We start from the raw sequence: 15,220 nt of genomic DNA on the forward strand, positions 1-15,220 counted from the left end.
GGTGAACCGAGTCACCCCATTCACACTTTTTGTTTTTCTTCTTTTTATAATAAAAACTAGGCCAACTTATCTTGGGTAGTAGAAGCAAATAAATAGCATTGAAATCCTGATACTCTTTATTGACAACACAGCTCAAGCACCTCAGCTTTAACATTCCTGGACAAGTTAATTATTATTTTGAATGATCTGCTTCCAAACGTTTTTCCGAAGCACAGAGTACTTGTCTGGACGGCGGCGTCTGCCACGTGTAAACTGTACTGATCTGTCGTATACGTGATACTAATCGACTGTGGCTCGGTTGGTAGCGCGGGTTGTCTCTTAAAAGTTTACGGGTGTGATTCACTTTCTGTCCACATGTCGAAGTGCCCTTGAGCAAGAAACTGAATGTCAGCTTGCGCCTAATATTTCATTATTAAAATAAAATAAAAAAGAAGGCGAGGAGTACACATCAGAAAAAATATGTTAATTCTACTGATTTGAGGTTCCTCTCAGTGAGCAGATTCTGGATATAGATGTCACTCAATGAGTCACCAAAGTGGAAAGAGGCTAGAGTTACTACCAGCCAGTGTTTCAGAACATGTAAAAAATACCCAGATCTGTCAAAGAAGCTGACGTGATCCAACAAATGCAAACGTTATGAAGACCTAACTCAGTAATAGCCGTCTTTGAATATAGTGAACAGCTACTTTAGCCCTTCTGGCTTATCTATATGTCAAACAGTAATAGCTGAGTTGTATGCTGTAACTACTCTTTTTAAGTAGGTTTTTTTTTCTTTTCCTACAATGTCTGTGTGTACATCAAAGGAAGTCCTTGTTCTACATCAGTCAGCATTTATAAAACCAGACACAATTAAAAAAAAAGTCTATAAAACTACTCAAAAAAGGGTGAAAATATATAGTAAGCAATAAAAAGCACATCATAAAATAGCAGCACAGTCATCAGTCCCAGAAGAGAAGAAAAGTGGCAGGTGCAGCACTTTCCCAGGACGACATTGCCTTGAAATAAAGTCTTTACAAACGGCTTGTGCTTTGTGCGCGCTGATTAGTTTGTGTTGCCCTGTAGTGAGAGAGTAGGATCCCACAGGGAGTGTGGTATCAAAATTACAGTGAATGGAACGCAATTTTTTATTTATTTTTATTTTTATTTATTTTTTAGACATTTGGAGGATTGTAATCATGCAAACACATTTATGGACAGGAAGGAGAAGGACGTGACTGAGAATATTCAAAACAAGTGTTGGGGCAAACAACAACAACAACAACAAGGGAATGAACACAAAACCATTTTCAGTTGCGGAGTTGCGAGCAGCCACCAGGCGTGTGGAAGACTGCGATTAATTAGCTGGGAGGTCCAGCAGCCACCGGAGGCACTGTACACCAATCCAGCCACTGGGCCACCATGGCGCCATGGGCCGGAGCGGCAACAACAGGCAACCTGAGCACCGTTTTGTTTTTCACGGACTCTATCTGTCTCTATGTAAATTTTGTCAATTTTTTCTTTTACTTTTATAGCAGCAGACTAGGGCGGATCTAGAAAAATATATTTATATGGTGGTGAGAGGGGGGCAGGTATTTTTGAGGGATTGCATGTATACTGAATTGAATCGCATGTTGCAGATCAGCCAGTCACTTGCCGCTCTGGCGTTATCTCATGTCGCATTCACTGCAGTCGGGGATTCACACACTTAAGTGTCAGATTGGCCATAATTTTTCTTTAATTTGTTGCTGTTAACAGGACTGGCAAGGCTTTTTTTTTTTTATGTGGCATTTGCCATGCTGTGCCACCCTGGTAGATCTGCCCATGACGGCAGGTAACTCGCATACAATGGCATAGTTGGTATTAATCGTCTTTTATAGTTGTTTTATGCATGGCGTCAAGTACGTCAGTCAATCTCGTGTTCTCTTGACTAGTGCTGGCCAAGTAAGGTGCACGAGCTCGCAGCCTCGCACACATCGTGGTGATAAATGTGGATATTGACGGGCTGTTGGAGAAGAGCAAGTTGAGACCTTCTCTGAAATGAGGACAATCTCATGTAATAGCTGGTAGTAATAGACTGACAGATCATGGCCTGTGTCCTTTGAAGCGTTTGGCCTGCGCAGCCTTTGGAAGACGGGTTCCTCTGAAGTGATATGCAGGTTAAAGTTAATGCAATGCAGCCGTCTGCTGGGCATTTCCGGGCCTCACAGTTGGGTTGTGAAGGGGTACACCGGTTGCCGAGCAACCGTTGCCTTACTACCGTATTATGGGGAAGAATTGAAACCTGAGCTGCAGCCAGTATAGCTTTTCCCTCCCGGTGTTGCGTGAGGAGAAGATATTTCACTCAGATCATTTATACTGAGGTTCACTTGTAATTTGAAAATCAAAAAAAGACATTTGAAAGTGTGTTTTGTTTTTGGGTTTTTTTCCCTCAACTGGATGGCGTTTGTTCAGCCGTCTTGTTGCTGTGTGTGACAGATCCTTATGTGTCACACATGTTTGATTTTCTATTGCATTGGAAATTAAAAATTCATATTTGTCGACTGGATTTAGGACTTGGATTTGTGCCGCAATTCATTTGGCCCTTGATTGCAACTTTTGATGGATGCACGGTCTGAATTAGAACACAATTATTACTAAACTCACCAAGACACTGCAACTAACTTAAGCCCAAGTTGTTGTTGGTCAATAATTTAATCATTTACAGCTTCATCAGCCATTTGAGACAGTCTCAGCAGAGAAAAGGAAGTGTTATGATGTGAAAAATACAAAAAATAATAACTATTTGGCACAGGTTAGGGAAATTATGAAGAAAAAGACCAAAGATATGAGATGAAAACTTGAACATTTTTTACTTCATTGGGTGTTTCGCATTAGATAGAAAGGTTTTCTTGAAATTCTATTATCCTCCTTTGTCATTGTGATGCTAATATGCCTGATCCAGATGTGTAACATACATTCATTGAATATGGCCAACAAATCATATCAATCAATCTGTCTTCTAAATATGAACGGAAATATTTCCATGTGTATGTTCTACTATCTGAAGCGAGCAAAGACACTGAAACTTTCTGCCCTCAATGTTGAATGAAGCTCGAAATGTCACAAATCAGGCAAAAATATTGGGAATAATGTTGAGCAGTTGTTGTAAAGTGGAGATTTCACTGTGGTGTGAAGTGTGTGTGTGTGTGTGTATGTACATACCATGCACTGACAGAGCTCTGCCGAGCAGCCACTGGCTTGTGGCAAAGTCTTTTCGCCGTTCATGTGACGCCGAGGCACAATTACTGAAGCATGACAATAAAATGCGGAGCATGAAATTAACTGTGGCTTCTACTGAAAAATCACCCCCTGCCACCGTCTCCCTTTCTTTTAACCCTTCTTTTCCCCTCCCTCCCTCTTACGTTCGCCATTGAGCTCGCGGTTTTTGCTGCTCTCCTCATATCGGGAGTGAAAGCAGAGGCACAGCGAGGGTTTCGCGTCTACACTTGGCTCCAAGAGATAACGAACTGTGCCTGTTTATCCCCACCTCGTTGTACTGCTGTGGTGAAATGAATGACATTTTTAACACCGGCAGCAGCAAGAGGGTTCCCGAACTGAGCCTCGGTCTATTTAGATACCGTACATTCTGGAATCATTGTGTTAAATACTGGCGGGATCTTGCATGAAAGGCTTCACTAACTCCTCGGGCTTTGCTGCCATAATACTTGTAGACAAGGCCTATTGACTACACAGGCTTAAATGTAACCACAAACACACATATCCACACACTAGTCTCGCACACACACACACACACACACCCCACCTCTGCGCCGTCCCTCCCCCGGTGACAGGCGGCTTGATGAGCCTCAGTGAACTGAGTAACGAGCTAATCATGAGCATCCCAGTAATAAATAGGCCTTGTTCATAGTCCGCTAATCCCAGTCATTTAGCCCTGGTGTGGCAGCAGAAATCAATTACAGCAGCTGGGTTCCCGGTGTAGGACGCGGCTCTGTGGCGTCCAGCTGCACAGCACAGACACACCTTTGACTCTTTGACCCCACGATGATGCACCATTAATTGTACTCTCAGCAATTCATGCAGAATTTGATTTGTACATAAATCATATTTGCTTTACATTATAATTTTATTTCCTGCCAGCCCAGTACTGCAACGGGCAATTTGCTTGGCCTGCATGTGGACTGCTTAGTGTGCAGAAAACGGTTGTGTAAGGTCTTCAGTGCCTCTGATGTCACTTGTGTCGTCACCAAGCCTTTGAAAGGCATTGAAGTAAAACCAGGAAGAGAGGGTGTAATTACACTCTAAAGACATCTCAGAGTCACTGCAATTATCAGTTTCCGACTTGTAAATAGTCTTCACATCCAAGATCCAAGATGGAATTATGACTCAGAAATATGCAGGCTTTTTTTTTTTTAATGTTCTAGTCACCCGAGCGAGAGGGATTGATTTCTGGCAAATATGCATATTTATCTTCTATTTAGATTGCTACTTTTTATCTTGCTAGTTCTACTTAAGTGTTGGATAAATGTGAAATAAAAGTGATATTTCTGTCTATGTAGTAAAAAAAAAAAAAATCCACTTGTGGTGGAAAGTGAGGAATTTAAAACAATATAATGTGTATCAATTATGAATTTTACAAACTATTTAAATGAGAGACATTCAAATCAAATGTATATCGGAAAATCTCAATATAAAAAAAAATGGGGGGGGGGGGGGGGGGGATTGCCAATGATATCATCACCTTGGTCAATCGACAATGTGTGTCTTTGCTGAATCGATTTCACTATTGTGTGCCATCTTCATGCTGCATCCTGCAACACTTGCACTCGACTGGAGACACAAAGGGAGGGGAGGAGTTATTCCTCGAAAACAATTTGCCATCTGTGCTTATTGGCATCTGAACACTGTCCACCGACCTGCACGGCGGGGAACTGGCCCCGAGGCCAGAGCTTTAATTACAAACATAAAGACAGTCGGAGCTGAAGAGAGAGAACAATTTTAAGAGAGAAATGCAATCCCAATGAAACGATTGTTGTCGTTTTTTCCAAGCGAAGCCCTGATACCCGACCACATTGTGGTGTGATTCCATTCAAGTCTATAAAGAGTGCTAATGGAATATATTTGTTTGCTTTAGGATGTTGTCTTGAATTTAACCCATGTTTCCACAGTAGAATAGAATTAGTTTGAACCCCACCAAGTTCTCTTAATTGTGTTAAAGGATCTAATGCTGTCTGCAAGGTCACTGCTCGATTAAAGTGAATGCACATTTTAAAGACATGGTTCACACAAGGCAGTTTCTGAAGTGGTCCTGAGGCATTGTCGATGATATAGGATTGTTTTCAATTTCCGACAACTTAGTACCCTTTAAGGCCCATTAACATGACAACGCTTCAAAATGAACATTTTTGTGTTTTTGTTTCCGAATAGTTTTGACTTTATACAGCAGTATTTTGAAAACTGTGTCTGTTTTGTATGGAAACAGCAGAAAAAACTAAAATGATGTAGTTAACATACCAAGTAGTTGGTGCTGTTGGTGCTGTTGGTTGTTTTTGAAAATGAAATCACACACATGAGCAGAGAACAATATGCTATAAACATAAACGATGTTTTTATCTAGACATTTGTTTGGACAGACAACAAAGTTGGATTGTTATTACGATGACTATGACTATGACTATAAAACTAACATTCCCAGGAGAATATGGCACTCTGGAGGCAAACATAGTTGTTATTGTTCATCTACTCGCACGTGTGTAGAATAACTATTTACTTTTGCCATGCGCAGTAGCAGTGTTTTATAGAAGTTGTGTTTTCCCCCATTTCCACAACAATTCAGAGTCGGAGCATTTTCGAAAAGTTCTACCTTGGGAGAAGTTTTCTGTCCTCACCTATACTGTGCCATGATTCCCAGATGAGTCGCAACACAGATTTTTTATTTTATTTTTTTTTGTTCGTATCTATTGCTTCGTTGTCTGTCACCACAAATGGGAAAAAAAAGAATCATAACACACAATCCGACTCTGTCATGAATGTTGCTACAGTTATACCCAGCAAGAGATCACTTAATGATCTTAATTGAGGTTGATCATAACTTTCCTCTATAATCATTTATTTCATTACAGCACATCATGATTTTGTGATTACAAAATAATAATTTGATTACCACGGTGGATGCTCATTAAAGTTACACATTATCTTCTCCAGACTTTCTTAAGTCTCTCATCTCGTTCCATTACACTGGTCAGCCATAACATTATAACCGCCTACAGTACAATATGTAACCCTGATCAGTTCTGGCACGTACAGGTATAAAAAAAAAAAAACGACAAAGAAAAGTTTGGAAAAATTGTGCATATATCAAACCTGATGTCTGTTCAAATCGTAGCGATTGTGTTTGTTTTAGGCGATTGAATTGATCAAATTTTATACAAGAGTAAGACACCAGAAAACATAATTCAAAGTGAATCTATTTGCTCTGCGTTTGCGCAACTGCGTTGACGAATTCATCATCAATCACCAACAACTAACAGTCCAGTGCATTAATTCAAACTGCATATCTACTGAGACTTCTATACACGCACATTAGTATAGTGTACCAGTATTGACTAAAAATGAGCACATTTCCAGTGTGAAGATAAGAGCGTTGATACCAGAGGTCAGTCAACAGTTGTCAGACTGCTCGCTTCCTTCCAAAAACAGCAGTTGTTTGAATTGTTGGGCCTATCTTTATTTGTAATTACAAAACCAATCATACACAGTTGGTACTTTCTGTTTTTAGCAAATCCCATTATCAGCTTCATTGTTGATTGCTTCAGAATTGCTTGTTGGTAATCCATTCACAATTTGCAGAAATTTAGTTTTTTGTAACAAATGGGATAGTTTCGTCCTACAATCTTGAATTGAATCAGTGACGTTATTGTGGTACGTTTGTATTATTTATGTTAACATCAGACAAACTAGCACTACACGCAAAACTACTTTGGCCAGTCCAAAACTTGTAACCATCGCAGCTCATGATGGTACATCTCCACCACCAAGCTGAGTTGACACTATCGTCTCTCCACGTCCATATAAGCCTGTTTTTTTGGGTCGGACGTATGCGATGCACCTCAAAGCTGTCAGCTCCGCAGCTCGGACAAAAATTTTCTCTTTTATTACTGAAATTCGGCAGCTGGTTGCTATGTGGATAAGATGGAAACTCCAGACTGAGATTGGTTCATCATCAGACCAACGCTCATCATAGACTTTTCTTAGTATTTGTATTTATCTCGCCTGTCTGCCACTCTCTCTCTCCCTCTTCTATTCCTCTCTCTCCCTGTCCTATCCCATGTACTTTCTCCCCCCAACCGGTCAAGACGGTGCGCCCCACGGTTTCTTCCTGAAGAGGGATTTCTTATGAACTTTCTTCCTGCGAGGGAGTTTTTCCTGGCCACTGTTGCTTGTTACATCTGCTTGCTTTGGACGGGTTTAGTTGGGTTCTGTTGCTTTGAGATGTCTGTTGATGTGATATAGCGCTTTACAAATAAAATTGAATTGAATTGAAAAATTATTCTTAAGGCTTCTAAATGGGAGTATGCAGGGGCCTTTATGTCGCTTATTAGTGCTAGTGTTAGTACTTGTACTTGTCCTCACATCCCTAGATATAAGTGAATGGCTCATCAATGTATACAACAATAGACCATGTGAATCCATCTTAAGATTTTGAATATATGTAATAGCCTCTTTTTTCTTTATATTGTGATGCTGTATATCAGGTGGTGAAGTAGGTGGTCCAATCTCATTACTGGAGGTTCAATTCAGTGTGTCAATTTCTTTCACCAAGACATGTGAACTCAAGTTGCAGACGAGCACCTTGCATGGCTGTCGTCATTATCTGTACGTGAGTGGGTGAATGCCACGGCGTAGAGCACTTGAAAATGTCGTATATTAGTGTGCTCTGTGCTGTACGATTTACTAAAAGCTTTTCCATTTGTGCAGTTTGGGTTAAGTTCCTATTTTTATTTCCAATCCCTGCCCCTTGTTTCATCCATCTTCCGCCTGCCTCGCCTCCTCATTGTCTCACCTTTTCATGCGTTTCACACGACCCTCTGAAGCAAACATACGACACACAAGCAGGCTCCTCAAGCCTTTTATTTCCCATCCTTGCCAAGTGTGTGAAGAGGATGAGTGCAGAGATACCCAGAGGCATTGTTGCGCTGAGCTCCCCTCGCCTCTCTGTTGTACCACAAATTAACCCGTGTGTTTTAATTTGCTCACACTCCATCCCATTGGATTGCGCATGTGTGCTGATGGTGGGCGGTGGCGTGCGGCGGCCAATCGGCGAGCAGCCCGCTCCAACCCATCCCCCCCCCCCCCCCCCCCCAGGCTGTCGGTGAGCAGCATCGCCATGGTGATGTCACCGCCTCCAATCCGACAAAGCATACTGATTACCGGAGGAGAGCAAGACTGAGAGGTGCGATGATCGATCTGATGATGAGGCAACCGGCCGTCAGCAGACTGATGGCGGATTTTCACCGTGATCGCCTCCAAATCAGATTCTGATTATATTGTGTCAGATATAACCCCGTCCACCTAAAGATACAAATGATGATGTGTATACAGCTGAACGCCACAACAAACCAGCTCTATAATAATTCAAAATATTGACGGTGACGTCAGTAATGAATCTAGTGAACAGGAGTCAGACATGTGGTGGTAATGGTTACCTGCTTCCAAACGACAACACATCTTAAATGTACACAGACTGAACATTTCTTTGAAAATACAACCAGAAGACAATGGAAATGATTCACCAATTGTTTTTTGCAGCATGGATTTTGTAAATTTCTAGATTAGTGCTCAATACTTGGTGGAACATTTGAAACATTCTTCTTGCTCCACTTGAGCACAAACGGCACACATAGATCCCGTTAACTTACAAGTTAAATTTACTGAGGAAAAGTCTGAAGCGTCGTCTTTTTATCTTGACCGGCAGTCCAGCAAAACTCAAAAATTCTGACTATTATTTTGGAGGGACACAAAAAACCCTGTAAATTCCCTCAAAACACTTCTCTGTTGATCAGCTGATAAACTGACCAATCATTCAAGCCTGTGGTGTCAGGAAATACTGGTTTTATAATATCCTTCAGTGTCACTGATGAAAGGCGACATTCAACTTTTGTTTGGTTTAAATACATTAAAAATAAATGGACATAAACTATATTTTTTCTTCTTTTTTTTTTTTTATCAGGAGCAACCCATAAGAACTGTCTTCATTAAATGTTTTCACTTGACAATAGTGCAGAACATGCAGCGACACAATGACTGTAAAAGGAACAAATACTTCTATTTAAAGATTTGTGCACACCATATTGTTTTGTTGGCATCCATTTCAGAAACACTTGCCTTCTTTCATTTCATACATCCTCCAGCCATTTAGAATTGAGAGTTGGTAAATTGCAGTGTTGCAGAAGACATTGTTTAAAAAGTATTATAGAGCATGAAATCTGATGATCAAAAGTACGGCACATTGAAACACACCGGAACCAATTTGACGTAAAATAATTGGTTAATACATCATTTCTTTTATGGTTTTTAGAATTCAGCTTTTTTCCAATGTTTGATATCTGTAATATTGGCCACAGTTGTTGTGATGACGACTTTTGACATCTTTAAATTCTGTTGTTTTTTGAAAATAATTAACATTTTTTAAATGTAATTTTTCTGTCTAAAAAATCGTCTGCTTAGAACAGTGGTGTTAAACATAAGACGCTTAGGCCACAACCGGCCCGCAAGAGGCTCCAACCCGGCCAAACCACTAAGCAAATAAAAAAAAAAAAAAAAAACACACTTTTTAACACAGTTTATCAGGGGGAGTTTTTAAAAACATGCGTGCAAAATGCAACTTATAGGAGAAGATTTTTGAACATTTCACTGTATTTTGCTCCAGAAAGTATCACGCTGAGATTGTAGTAATTGTCAACACTCGTTGCGAAACATTTGGCAAAAACAGACTTTTTCATTCACAGTATAATCTACTCCAAAACAAAGAAAAGCTTTTAAGCTTAAGTTTAAAGGTTAGTATACCACTATTTTTACTGATCCGGCTCACTCAGGATGATATTGGGCTGTATGTGAATTAAAATGTGTTCGGCACCCTTTGAATTTAGGGGATACTATTATGAAAAAAGGTAGAGATCGCTCTGAATTTATTGTTTGAGATCATTGAAAACCACTTTTATATACTAATATAAATACTAAGTTACTTGGTTGAAATGTGTGTAGTTTCTCTTTATTTGTAAATCGTATTCCCCTTTATTATCAGACTATATTGGAAAATAGGATTCTGAGCATAAATATTTTATTCACTCAATCGTTATGTGTACAGTAGTATACATTTTTATGAAACAATACAGAAATTCAATCAAAGAGAATTGGTTTTTTTTTTATCAAATCGTGATTAAAATATGTTAAACCTGGAACGTTTGCTCATTTGTTGTGGTCAAACATGAGCGGCTCCTCTAAAGGGGCTTCTTTAAGCAGAGAGGCTCATCTGGTAATCTCTGGTGACTTGTTTCTGTCATTGCTTTGTCATCATCGCCCAGATGACACTCATGTCAAACGGTCCTGCGGGAGCACGCTCTGTGTGTGCGGGTGTGTGTCTGTGTGTGGGTGTGTGTGTGGTGTGTGTGTGGTGGGGGTGACGGAGGTTAAGGGGAGCTAATTTCACGCCTTTTTATTTGCACTGGTCTCAGGAGAGAAGCTCTCCGTAAGCATTATCACTTCCAGCTGGTTCAAATGGGACAGACGGGACGGGACCGCCACTGTACACACACACACACACACACACACACACACACACACACACACACACACACACACACACACACACACACACACACTGGTTTTCAGCACAAAAACAGAATGTCCTTAACTTTTCCTTTCCTGTTAAGACACATTCTGCCAATGTTCATTTGAGGTTCAATTTGAGGTGGAAAAAAGAAAATTTGTAAACCTTTTTACAGCCACGGTGCATCCTGGGTAATAAATATCCTTCGAGTTTATTCATTTTAAAGTGTAAGAGAGCAAAACATCAGAATCATATATATGCATTTGAAGCTTTAGGAAAACACAAACCTCCAGAATGGATAAATTTGTCGCAACGAAAATAAAAACAAAACATTTTGTAATGTTAAACCGAGATGTGGAGATTGTCCTTGTTTGGTTTTGGGTTTAAAAACAAAATTGTCGTATCTTCTCTGGTGTTGCATGTAAATCGCCTTTGAGTTTGTCTAATATGAAATTGATCAGCATGTTTCAGACTTCACAAGTGAAATGTGAATTTAAATAGATTAATCTGAACCTAAAGATGCAGTCAGCTTCTGTACTGTGATTGTATTACAGAAAACATTATGCATAAATAACATCTACTTTTATTTTCAACATTTTAATATTTCTGTAAATATTTAGAACGCTGAACATTAACAGGCTGATGTAAATGTATTAAAAGGCAACCGAGAGGCAGATATTATAAGAGTGATCTTCTCTTCTGCGCCTTTTCATTCGAAATGTGTTGAATTGGAAGTTTTGTTGCTAAGACTGTTAATTTTTATTTATTTATTTTTACTGTTGAATGAAACAAAGAATTACAATCAAACAAAATATTTGTGTTTTCTAAAAAAAAAATTTTTTACTTTCTTTTAGTTATGCAAGTCAAAAAAAAAAGGTCTTCAAATCATAACCTGATTCATGAGGTTCACGAGAAATGATGTTTGCAAGTCGGTCCTTTTAAGGCGGGATGTTCAACAAAACTTGTCAACATTTGATGTTGTGGCTGCTTATTAAGCCCGATGGCTCCGTCTCGTCGCCTCCAGGTACACCGGCGGTCTGCCGAGCGCCTCCGGGACCTGTGCTGTGCCAACCGGGGCACCTTCATCAAGGTGGGCCAGCACCTGGGCGCTCTGGACTACCTGCTGCCCGAGGAGTACACCTCCACGCTGAAGGTGCTCCACAGCCGAGCTCCTCAGAGCAGCATGGCGGAGATCCAGCAGGTCATCAGAGAGGACCTCGGGAAGGAGGTGAGTCTTATGTCAGTCATTCTTTCACCCCTTTGAAATAGCCGTTACTAGGGATGTACTGATACCACATTTTTAAAGTACGAGTACTGATACAGGTACTTACTAAATGCCATAAAGCCTCATTTATACTGCATATGCAAAGGATACAAGAAGGCTATGCATCTATCTATGTCGCTCTATCAATCGATAGGTTTACCTTTCACTAATAAACATTTATAACTTTTTTCAAAATAGAGCTTTTTCTTCTTCCTGCTTATATGCTGATTGATTAAAAAACTTTTTTTTAATCTTAATTTTGTATGATTTGACTGCTGTTTTATTTTTTGGGTGTATTTTCATGTTTTGAAATAATAATGTCAATCAATCCACGTTAATGCCACAATGTGCACACAACACCAGTTACTGGACAAAATCATTTTTTTCTGATCATTTACTTTCGATTACATTAACTATAGTTAAATGTGCATTTTCAGTAATTTGCACAACACGAGAGACGATAAAAAAAAAAAAACAACACAGATTTCTGTGACCTCCTGAATCTGTTTAACTTTAAAAGCCCATTAATTCCAAACTCTTACCTGTAAACATATCATGTGCCGCTCAAACTACTTTCATTGTAAATTGAATCCCAACGGTTAGGTAACATTTATGGAAATGTTATGGGGAAGAAAAGACAAAACATTTCTCAGGTTCTATCTGTATTTAATAATTTTTATATTTCCTGTTAATTTGATGCACTTAAGTTTTGGCTCCTTTGAGACTTTGGGGGGGGGGGGGGGGGGGGGATTTGAAGTCTGGTCACGGTCTGAAGGTGAGAGCTGGCGCTCATCCCTGCATGTGCACTTTGTTGGAAGCAGGACAGAAAAAAGGAGGGGGGCAAATAAAGCCGAAGTGGATACGTCTGACATTCTGTCTTTATTTCATTTCATAACCAAGCCATGCTGCTGAAAAAAGCCGTTAATGCTGCTGTTAGCACAGAGTGCAGCGTTTGCTCTCAAACTACTTGTTATGGGGCCTTTTAGAGCCGCAGGAGGCAAGGCAATTATTCTGTTATTCTCAGCTACAGTACATTGGTTGTCTCCTTCCACTACACACACACACACGCGTGCGCACACACACACACACACACACACACACACACACACACACACACACACACACACACACACACACACACACACACACACATCAGCTTTGTGTATGTGTGTGTGTGTGTTCGTAAAAGAAATGGCGTTTGCTGTATGTTGTTTCGTACATTACATCAATAAATGCTTTGCGCACGCTGTTCCTTCAGTGTTACGCAGTCCCAAACAATCCCTACATTTTTAGATTGGACCCAAAACTACAGCAATTTGTGAGGCAGTAAGAGTTAAATCTTGTTAAACGTCATCAGAAATGTCACCGCCATCAAAAAGATTTTACTGTACCATCTGAACAGGAAAGTATTCTCTAGTTTTATTTGACTAATGACGCATATAAGAGGAACATAGGAAGAGAACACGCAAATTTTTTACGTGTTTTTTACTTTCTATACTCATTAAGTAACGTTTTCTTTAAAATTCTTATTTTATGTTTTTTTACACTATCTTTTTTATAATTTATTTCAAACATACGCTCCCTTTTCTTTGTCATTTTATAAAAAAATTTTACTTTTGTAATCTTGAATGTATTTCACATCTACTTTTTATTTCACAACAATTTTCTTTTTGTTATTATCACATCGTCAGTCATCTGTGAAGAACTTGGATGTATGGCAACCAATAAGGTAATAATGGCCAATAACATAATAACTTCCAGAAATGTCATAATATTGGCAATTTGGAATGTGATAAAGTCAATCACGTTTTTGCCAATAAAGCCAACGATGTAATAAAAAAGTTAAATCCAGAATGGAGAGCGCATGCATACTCTGGATGAATTTAACAGCGTTCACTATGCTTATTTTTGATAAGCAAAATAGAAATAAGGCTTTTATTTACAAGAAATGTAGTCCCATTACATTATTTTCTTTATTACAAAAATTATAACATTATTGACAGGTTATTGCCTGTCATAAAATGCTGGTATAACATTTTCTTATGATATTCAGACACCTGTTTTCTTCCGTGTAATATGAACGATACAATCATAACCATTGTTATAAAATGTTTTAATTGGAAGGGTAAAGTTAACTTTCAACTGGGATTCAAATCCCGGGTCCCGCATACTTGAAAGTCAAGACTTCACCTGATGGCGAAGAGAAATACTACAATTTATTATTTTGTGATAAAAGATTTTTTGAAAAAATGTCCGTACATCTTCTGCCTGCTTGAGAACAGTGCGTGCTGTGTACGGTAGGAATGGCACTGAACTACAGAGTGTATTGTTTGTGGCTATGGAGGAGCGTTCAGTGTCATGAGGTATTGTGGTTTTTTGGCTTTATTCTGGACTCTGCGGCAGTTTCTTCCACCAGACCGTCAGAACAGCAAGTACCTTCAGAATACTACTTAATGCTTCTTTTTTAACAATTTAAATAAAAAATCAAAAAAAAATTTAAGGTTATATTTTTTCCGCGTTTTCACAAACATAAATAACTGTGCCTTACCTCTGGACTCTGCTTTACACAACAGCGTTTTCAAGTGAAAACGCAAAACTGTTGTCTTCCGGCGCTCCGAAGGTTTTGCAGTTACACTTGTAGCTGTCGCCGTGTAAACTTATAGTTGAGTCACTTGTAATGCGTGTGTGCGTGTGCGTGGCTTCATTACAAAAACAAACAACACCCGCTAGTAGCACAACGTCAAAACTAGATTGTTTGCAGTATTTCTGACATTTTCACGTGAACGGACATCGTCTTCAAAATGTTGCCGTGTAAATGTGCAACTTTTCTGAAACAAAAAAAAACGCTGCGTTTTCACTTAAACTGGCGTTTATACGGAGCCAGAAAAATGACACTAAGATTTTCACTTCTTGTGTCTCTAATTATCTGATGTTCATTGTTTGCTTTAGGTAGCTTCAGGATTTTCAACAGCTTTTTGAACAGTTTAAAAGTTATCAAGCAAATTTTATCGGCCTCGGCTGCAGCTTTATAACAGCCGTCAAAATAATGTCAAAGTTGGGTTCGAAAGCATTTCTAATAACGAGTTAACATCATTGTATTGCTTTATAACTGTAGAAAAACTCCCAATTCAAGTTTAATCAGCCTCTAATTT

At 39.3% G+C, this 15,220-nt stretch overlaps 1 protein-coding gene across 1 annotated transcript in view; it reads left to right on the forward strand.

The window, feature by feature from the left end:
- The window catches only part of adck1 (aarF domain containing kinase 1), a 65,023-nt gene that overhangs the window by 15,952 nt on the left and 33,851 nt on the right, over nt 1-15,220 (forward strand). The window contains exon 4 of the mRNA XM_080480910.1: nt 11,829-12,032. Coding sequence (XP_080337036.1) covers nt 11,829-12,032 — 204 coding nt within the window. The remainder of the gene's footprint in view (nt 1-11,828; nt 12,033-15,220) is intronic.

Source organism: Lipophrys pholis, assembly GCF_963383615.2.
Source record: "Lipophrys pholis genome assembly, chromosome: 14".
Classification (NCBI taxonomy): Eukaryota; Metazoa; Chordata; class Actinopteri; order Blenniiformes; family Blenniidae; genus Lipophrys; species Lipophrys pholis.